Source organism: Onychostruthus taczanowskii, unplaced genomic scaffold, assembly GCF_017590055.1.
Source record: "Onychostruthus taczanowskii isolate IOZ18803 unplaced genomic scaffold, ASM1759005v1 scaffold53, whole genome shotgun sequence".
In the NCBI taxonomy this organism is placed as follows: domain Eukaryota; kingdom Metazoa; phylum Chordata; class Aves; order Passeriformes; family Passeridae; genus Onychostruthus; species Onychostruthus taczanowskii.
In genome coordinates, this window is record NW_024502902.1 from 1,776,534 (window position 1) to 1,785,478 (window position 8,945).

The window sequence follows — 8,945 nt, forward strand, 5'->3', positions numbered from 1 at the left end:
GGGAAAGGCGGGGGAAGGGGCAGGCTGGGGTTGGGGGGGGGGGGCGTCTGGGCTCCTCGGTTCTCTCCCCGTCCCCTGTCCGAGCCCCTGGGTCTCTGTGCGCTGCCCTCCCCCTGGCTCGCCCCGTCCGGCTCGGCCTCTCGCTCCCTTCTCCTCCCTCCGTCGCTCACACACAAACAAAATGGCGGCTGTTGTTCCTTCGCTCTCCCGAGCCCTCGGAGGGAAGCGGCGGTGGCGGCGGCGGCCGGAAATGAGCCAAGAGAACACGGGGGGCGGGGCCGCCACGGGGGGCGTGGTCAGCCCTGCGGGCGGGGACACGGCGGGGCGGGGCCCGGCGGCGCTAGCGCACACAATGGAACGCGGGGCGCCGGCGGGGTGGGGGGAGCGGCACCGCCCCAGCCGCCGTCACGAGACCGCGATTATCCAATCAGCGCTCGCCTCTCTCCGGGCTCTTCCGCAAACTCCACTGGTCCCGCCCCTTAAAGGCGAAGGGTTTTTCCCTTAAAAAAAAAAAAAAAAAAAAAAAAAAAAAAAAAAAAAAAAAAAAAAAAGAAAAAAAAAAAAGCTCCTTCTTCCTGCCCCGCCCCACACGCCCTTATCTGTCGGCCCAAAAGTGCGCGGCGTAGGCCTGGGGGAGCCTGGCCTGACCCTGTGGTTCCTCCCCCCACCCCGGTCTGCTGCACTGCACTGCCCGGTGCCTGCTGCCCGGCCCGGTGGGCTGAGGCGCCGGCGGGAAGAGCGCGGTTCTTTCGCCGCCGCCCTCCCTCCTTCCCTCCCGGCCGCCGGCTCCCGGCCGGTTCCCCGCGGCGCCGGCGGGCGGGGCGCTCCTGCCGCCGGTCCCGGGCCGTGCTGCGCCACAGACATGGCAGCCCAGGCCGGCAGCCCCCGGCCAGCGAGCAAAGGGGCTGGGGAGCGGGGCCCGCACCCCGAGGCCCCCGAGGCGGGCGAGTGGATATGCGAATCACATAATCGCAGAATAAATTATATTAGAAAAGCCCTCTGAGAACATCGAGTCCAACCTGTGACCGAACACCACCATGTCAGCCAGACCATGGCGCTGAGTGCCACGTCCAGTCTTTCCTTCAACACCGCCAGGGACGGAGACCCCACCACCCTCCCGGGCAGCTCCCAGTGCCTAATTGCTCTTTCTGTGAATAATTTCCTCCTAATCTGGAGGCGCTCTGTGCTGCCCATCCCGGGGGTGCCCAGAGCTGCCTCAGGCTCCCGTCGGCGTTACAAAACAAACAAAAACCCCCAAACCCCACACTTTTACGCCAAAGGGTAAATAAGCCCACAAGCCCCGCGCCCTCTGCCAGACCCCCGCGTGTGCCGGGGATGGCGCAGGGCACGGTGTGAGGGATGGCAGAGCCCTGACAGCGCTCCCGCCCCTCAGAGGGGCTGTCGCAGGCACAGGTGACACTGGCGCGGTCCTTCGCCAGCCCTCTCAGCCCCCGAGCCGCCCCAAAGGTTACGGGCCCGCCACGAGTTTTCCTCAAATCTCTGAGGGCCGATCCGTGAGGAAATGCCCCATCCCGGCATTTCCCTTCGGTGCGTTTGGACTCCGTCGGGCCGCACACCACTACGAGATAGGAGTGGAAGGGAAATGCAGGCACGTGCATGTTTTTGATGGAGAATCAGGGGGTGTTGATCCAAAACCGGACATTTGCGAGGAGGACTTCCCTTGCCGCTGTCCCTCAGGGCTGAGCTCTCTGCAATCCACGTAAGAGCCGCAGCAGGTATTTGGGAAGTGCCTAGACTAAACACAGAATCAATACTGCAGCCTACAAGAGGAGCCTACACACAGGAGGAGATTCACAGCCCTGTAAGTTACCCACCAGCTCCCTCACATACTCCCACTCTTCAGCTTCCCTTGTTTGGGTTTTATTTTAAGCAAGATTGTTCTTGTCTCCCCCAGCACAAAAAGGAAAACACAAACCACTTCAAAAATGCCCAAAGACTGCATTAGCCTTCCTGAAAAGTCTTGAAGGCATAGGCAGTACGCTAAAAGGGGTGGAGGGAGCCTTGCAAACGACAAATAAGCCTCAGGAAAAGAATGTGTAGAGCAGAGAGTCTCAGAAGTAAAGCTGTCAGGGCTAACAGCCTAAAATTTAACAGTGACACTTTAGAAACTATGTTAGCTGTTCTCACAGGTCCTTTGCCTTTTATTGTTTCTAAATTTCCCAAAATATTCCAGTTATAGAAATTTTATATTACGTCTTTTTTTTTTTTTTCAGATTGACTGTTTTGCTTGTTTGCGAAGCAATTTTTAAACACAGCTGAGACTTATTTTAACTTTTTGGTCTCCTTAGAATTAGAAGTTGACTGAAATAAGTCAATATAATGTTGTCAGACTATCTGGAGACCCTTAGTCCACAATTCAATAAGGAATTAGTGCTGGCTTTATAAAGATGCTGAAGTGCACATAAATACCTACATGCTTTTAGAAGTCAGGCTCTTACTAAACAAGTTTGGACAAAGAAAATGTTTCAAATAAGAGTTTTGTGACACTTGTTCTTATCTTGAGACTCGTAGAGACTAGATCCTACCATTCAGTTCACCTGACAAATAAAGTCCCTTATTTTTTTTCTTTTTTTTTTTTTTTTTGTGGTGCAATGTATTTAACTGATAATTTAGTAAAGCCATAGTTCTGCCTTGCAAGCTTCCTACCCAGCAGAACATCTTAATTCTTTAGACATTAGAAGGTCATATTCAGTTCGCTTTCCATATTAGAGATTTAAATGCAAGCTGAAGTATATGGAAAATAAATAGAAATAATGTTATTTGCAGTATTTTTCTTTTTAAAAAAGCATCAAAAATAAAAGAAGGAGGAAGAAAAGGAAAAGCCAGGAAGATAGGGTTATGATAAATCAAATATATATATATAAACAATGACAAAAAACTCTTCAATGTCTGTTAAGTTTTCTGAAATCACTGCAATTTTCTTAAATGAACCTTAGTACATGCACACAACCCATGACAGATAACATTACTGGAAAGCAATAACAGAATATACAGCATACTAAGAAGTAAATGCATAAACCTATACAAATAAAACCAGGAGGATATTATAATATTAAAACACACCTATTTGTCCAAAAACTTCTCGATCCTTCAGTTTCCCCATTCTTACAGCAAAAATAATTGAAAAATAATACCTAGAAGGATTGATTAGCTCATTATTGTCAGTAATTGCAGTAGTTGTTATGTACTTCAAGATAACTGGATGAAAATACCATAAGTCCAGTTAAAATGAGAATCTGCTCAGGAAAGCAATAAGAGAGGAATGCAGAGCCTTGAAGTTTTATCGTGGGATCTTGTTTGGCCTTAGCTGGTAGTTACTGAAATTTGTAAGCATGCCCAGCTGCTTTGAGAGCTACAAAGAACAAGATAAGATCCCTTTGTACTGCAAAGGTCAATGTGATGCCCAGAGCTCAGCAGCCCTGCTACAGTGAGATGAGCAGGCAGAGGAATAATCATCTCCCTCAGCCCAGAGGGAGCTGGGACTGTGGCCTTCCCCTTCCAGCTGCTGGATGGAGAAGCAGTGTAAGATCTCAAAGCCACCCAGCCAGCCTCCCCTACTCCCTAATGCTGCTCAGGAAATCACTAATGCCAAATAAAATTTCCCTGCTCCCCATCAGCAGGATTTGACCCACAGCCCTGTGGCCCTTCGAGTGTCCCTGAAAGATGCGGGCTCTTGGAATGGAAAGCAGGAGCCAGGTACAGGGCACTCCCGTTCTCTCAGTCCTGTTTCTTCTTGCAGTTTCCAGCTGTATTATCTTTTTTCCCTGAGCTTTCCAGGGCTGCTGTTCATGTCTGGCAGGTAACTTCTGTTCCCTAGCTACCTCCTGCCACCACAGCACTGCTCACACAGCAGCTGGAGAGGGAGGAGGAATGACCCCCTTCTCTGTACCAGCGAGGAGATTTGTGCATGGAGGGTCCTCCCTGGCACAGGTTAGGGGGATAAGGAAATGATTTAAGGCTGCAATTTTTGCAAGTAATGCCAGGGTGCAGCTATATTTCTGGAAAGCAAGAGCCAGCTGTGCCAGAGCAGAGAGCATTGCTCAGCGCGGCGTCAACGTGAAAACCCAGCAGCGTTTTGATATGAGACAAATTTTATTAAAACCATAAGAAGCAACCATCCAATAGTTGATTCGTTCTTGCTTTTAGTGTATACATAAAAGAAAGGGCTGGCGTTCTGACAGCAAGCAAAATGCTTTCAGTCCTCAGTCTCAGAAACACAGGCTTCCTCGGTCACACAGTTTTCAATAGCTGCAAACACAGAGTTATGTTGCTAAATGTTAAGGGCTCAGCTGTTTACCAGAAGAATGTTTCCTCCCTGGAACACATGGTTTTGCTTAAAAGAAGTTCTCCCAAAAACCCCACTTTATTTAATTAGCAAATGCAACATTATAGTTCTAACAAACATGCCATGCTGTCTTCCCTTACAAGAGCAAAATAGGAAAAGAAGACAAAAATTGACCTCTCAATTTAAGAGAGGGCCAGAAGTACATTCTGCCTACGAAGTATTGCAGCTTTGAGGTCTGGTGATCTAGAGCCAAATCTCGTGCTTGAAATGTATGGTACTTCATGTGTTATTTCCATGTCCTGGTTCATGCTGAAAGCACAAACATGGACCAGGCTGCGAGGCTTGCATGCTCTCCCAGCTTTTACCAAGGGCTGGACAAATCTCTGCCTCTCACTTCCCAGGCTCAGCTCTCCCTCCATAAGGGGGAGGTGATCCCACTCCTTCTTACAGAAAGCACATTCAAATAATTAAATAAAAATATAGTACTCTTGTTGCTTCTAAATGAAATTACACTGAAATTAATTGCATTTACATCAGCAGTTGATTTATCCCAGAGTATTACTGGGATGCAAGCAAGAGCTTCTAGAATGAAAGTATTATATTTTTAATTAAGGGCCCTTGAACTTGCCACAAGCTTTGAGCTTGTGGAGAGTGAAATGATGGCAAATTTCTGAACAAGTCAGTCAGCTCAGCAAAGTATTTACGATTATCTGCTAAAAATGATCGTTGTGAGACAGAGCTTAAGCTAACATGGGAAATCTGTGCTGAAAGAATTACAGATAGTGTAGCAACCCAAAGGAAGCATACTGTTCACATTCCTCATATTTCTTTTGACTCTTGTATCCAATGGAAAAGTTCTTGATAAGCTTTATTGCACTGCAGAGGGTACAAACAATGCACTTTGAAATCTGCTGAGTTTAAACCCAAAACTTATCTTTTCATTTGTTTCCTGAATTGTCCCACAGACACAAATCCACACCACACATATGTTTGTAAAGAACAGAATACATTTATTACTGCCATACAATCCCTTCCTGTCTTGTTTTTTTTTTTTTCTTCTCAGTATTTCTTAATTTATTTTTTTTACTTGCTACAACATTCTTCTCGATGCTGAACTACAACGTGGTGTTTGATGTCTGCAGTCAAAATGCAACGAGAGGGAAAAAGTAACTTTTTTTTTCCTGCTGTAATAGTTTTTATATTTCAAGATTTAAAGTGATTTCTTCAATGGGGTCAAGCAGAAATTTACTCTGTGACAGGGAAATGTACTGAATCAAGAGGGTTTTAGTATAGAGGGTATTGGCCTTCTGACAGAGCTAATGGAACCCTGTTGTTCACAGGATAATACACTTACTTAACACAATTTGAGCTGTTTTTGCAGCTGCCATTGAAGAAAAAAATTCCACAGGAAATATAGGTCTGGTTGGGGTTTTTTTCTTTTTTCTTTTTCTCCTTTTCTCTAAAAAGATCTTGTACATTCTTGGCTTTTTGGCATGAATTCTTTCCTTCTACATGCAAGTAGAAGTCAATTATTAACTACAAACACCAGAATACAATTGATTCTAATGCCACCACTGTGTGTAAAACATTAGGGTTAATTCTCAGTTCCCTACCTTCCTAATGTGTACGGACTTATCACTTCTCTTCCCAAAAGTTTCCTTGTGAACCCTCACATTTCATTACCTATGAGGTTTTTTTTTTTTTTTAATTTTTTATTTTGGTCTCTTGTAGCAAGGGATGTTGACATCAGGCAACACCAGACATTCAGTTCTCATTCCCTGCCTGTCCCTCATGTGAGGCCTGGAAGCCTTGGAGAAGGGAGCATCACCCCTGATGGTGCAACACTGTTAAAAGGCACCAAGAGAGCAGCCAGAATGCAGAAGCTGTGGCAGCACCCCAGCAGCACACTTTTTCTCCTTGTGCTGCTACATTGCCTCAAGCCCTGGAGAGATCATTTTAGTGGAGCAGAGGTTTATGGGATGATTTGTGATACTCACTCCAACCTCTTTTGCCATCTCAGATGCCTTCCTGATTGCAGGACAGACATGGGAGAAGGGGTTCCACAGGATTCCAGATTCAGTGGAGGTGGTCACAAACCACATCAGTGGGATGTCAGGGAAAGGCCATTCACCCAGTCCAGAACAGGCACCATAATAAAGGTGCAACCACCTGTGAGTAAAACTAAAACATTTTGAGATGGCTGGACAGGTCATCATTTCATACACGAACAGGCCCCAAAGGTCGAGGTTGTCATGATACTCTGTGAGCAAGGACTTGTTTATCATTCTTTAGAAGTGAAGAAACATTGAAGTAGCTTTTAGGAGAAGGTAGAGAGCTTTTCTAGTGGTCAGAAAAGCAACAATTTCAAGGTTGATGTTACTCCTCCATCCTCAGTGTTTCTGTGACTGCAACTTTGTTGCTAATTAAGAATCAGCTTCCAGAAAGCAAAACACAAAGCTGGAGGTACACAATTAGCATCACAAAAGACCAGAAATATTGATTCTTTCACCATGATAAATAAGTATTTTGTGCAGATGTTTGGTCCCTGTGTGAAGAGGCTTGGCCACGGGCATTCTGCATGATGCTGTTAGGCCAAGCACCAAGCCCAGGAGAAGCTTTTCTGGGTGACCTGGACCCTGAGCTCCCCTGGACAGAGAAAATTCTTTTGTCTCAGCAGGAGAAAAAAGGCATTGTAACATCAACCACGCAAAAAATCCCATTTGCTGCTGCTGCTGCTGCCCTGCACGGTGAGTGTTGGCCCAGTGTTTGGGAGTGGACAGAGGGGACTTTGCCTGTCCATGCTGGATGTGCTCCTGGCATGCCTGCTGCCTGCCTCCCCTGGACATCCTGGGGTGATGTCCCAGACAGCTGCTTTGGCAAAAAGGACAGTGCTGCTGGACAAATGGAGACGCAAAACTTACAACACCGGAGTGAGAAGAGTAGTGAAAAGTCTGGCAGCCGGATGTGTCAGTTGTCTTGGCAGCAATGCAGGGTTTTTTCTTGTTTACTCTGCTAGATGTAGGCATCAGAGTTCCTGCTGAAAAGGAACAGGGTTGTTCAAAGCCTCTCGCGATTTTGCAATTTGCTGGTTTATATGTCTTCCTATCTGTGCCACTTACAGATACATATGGATAAATGTATATGTATATTTGTATACCTCAGAGGTATCAGAATTAAACATATTTTGTTTTGAATATTCAAGCCATCCCAGCATAGTTACGTCCTGCAAAAAAACTATTTAAAAATTATTTTCACCACAGTGAGCATCTTCCGCAGAGGAGTGCATCAGCTTCCAGAAGGTGAGACATGTGGAAGATTCCCTGTTGCCAGCAAAGGAACCGAGCCAAGGACTAACAACAGTGGTCTGACTCTACAATATGAAGGGGAGCACGTCTGTGCTTGCACAGAAGTATCCCACATCAGTGCAAAATAGGCCTGTGGATTCCTCCATCCCTCCTGGGTATTTCAATTAAAAGCAGAGAAGAAAGTCCAAGAAAATGCCTAAAATGGCTTGAGTCCTTCCTCACGATCTGGAAATGGAAGTCTGCGGTGACTAACTCCAGCCCAGCCACCAAACCCCTCCCTCCCCGACTCTGCATTGCTCTGTTCATTCCCAGCTCCTCTCCTGCGTTTGCAAACAGTCGGCAGTGGAAACAGTGAAGCAGCCTGGCTTCGAACGCCAGCACCACACGAGCGGTGTGCGACTGCAGCAGGGACCTTCACCAGCCCATCCCCGTGCCTGAGCCAGGAAGAAGTGCTTAAAATCTGACGGGGGCAAGGCTTGATTACAAGCAGAGGAATGACTTTAAAAGAGGCTGCCACCACGCCTGCAAACAAAGCCCGATTAAATCCTTCCATGGGCTTAAACTGGCTTCAAAACAGGCCTCTAGCAGCTTCTCCAGTTTAAATAGAAATTAAAATGCTTGTTTATAATTTCTAAGCCAGTTCAGATGATGTCTCCTGACTTTCTCACAAAGCTAACAGCAATATTCGTAAAGGACAAAATTAGCTAACTGAGTGGTAAGGAAAGCTGCATCCCTTACCCACTCAGAGTTGGTAATATGAGCTTTTTGAGCTTTTTTCTTTTCTTTCTTTCTTTCTATTTTTTTTCTTCTTTTTCTGGTCATTCTGTTGCGGTTATGCATTTGACCTGAATTTGAAAGCATCAATCCTGAAAAGAGTTGCCTGAGCACTGGGAGCAGTGGGAACTCATGCTCTGATGGTGGGTTATTCCATGGGCACCAGCCCAGTTCCTTCTCTGTTCACTCACATTGTGTGACAAGCATGAAGTCTCAGCTCTTCTGCTCAAATTTTAACCATCAAGTGCAAATACTGAATGATTTTGTGTGATTTCAGCTGTTCATTTCCTTCCACCACCCATCCACCTCACATAAAAGTCCATTGAGACTTGTTTTTTGCGTGTTACCTATCCCACAGGAGTGTGTGATCTCTCCTGGTATCCAAGAATTGTGACAATGCAAAAAATAAAGAATAGTATGAGATGCTTGTCACCCCAGTTCTGTATTGTTCAAAATCTTACAGTTCAAAATCTTACTTTCTCTTTTAGTTTAATTCAGTCACAACGTTTTCCCTAAGGACTTTAAGAGTCAGAGCTCTCTGTGCTCACGAGTGAAGGCCA

At 46.2% G+C, this 8,945-nt stretch overlaps 2 protein-coding genes across 5 annotated transcripts in view; one reads left to right on the top strand and one right to left on the bottom strand.

The window, feature by feature from the left end:
* The window catches only part of EP300 (E1A binding protein p300), a 61,730-nt gene extending 61,489 nt beyond the window's left edge, over nucleotides 1–241 (bottom strand). For 2 of the 4 annotated variants that reach the window (XM_041416882.1, XM_041416879.1), the window contains exon 1: nucleotides 175–241. The gene's annotated coding sequence lies outside the window, so the exon portion shown is untranslated. Of the gene's footprint in view, nucleotides 1–170 lie in introns of all 4 variants that reach the window. The other 2 variants (XM_041416881.1, XM_041416878.1) reach the window with 1 other exon arrangement.
* LOC121342476 (collagen alpha-1(I) chain-like) overlaps nucleotides 1–7,544 on the top strand; it is an 8,474-nt gene extending 930 nt beyond the window's left edge. The window contains exons 3-4 of the mRNA XM_041416961.1: nucleotides 30–1,822; nucleotides 6,981–7,544. Of these exons, the coding sequence (XP_041272895.1) occupies nucleotides 30–483 (454 nt within the window). The 3' untranslated portion in view covers nucleotides 484–1,822; nucleotides 6,981–7,544. The remainder of the gene's footprint in view (nucleotides 1–29; nucleotides 1,823–6,980) is intronic.
* Nucleotides 7,545–8,945: the final 1,401 nt, after the last annotated feature.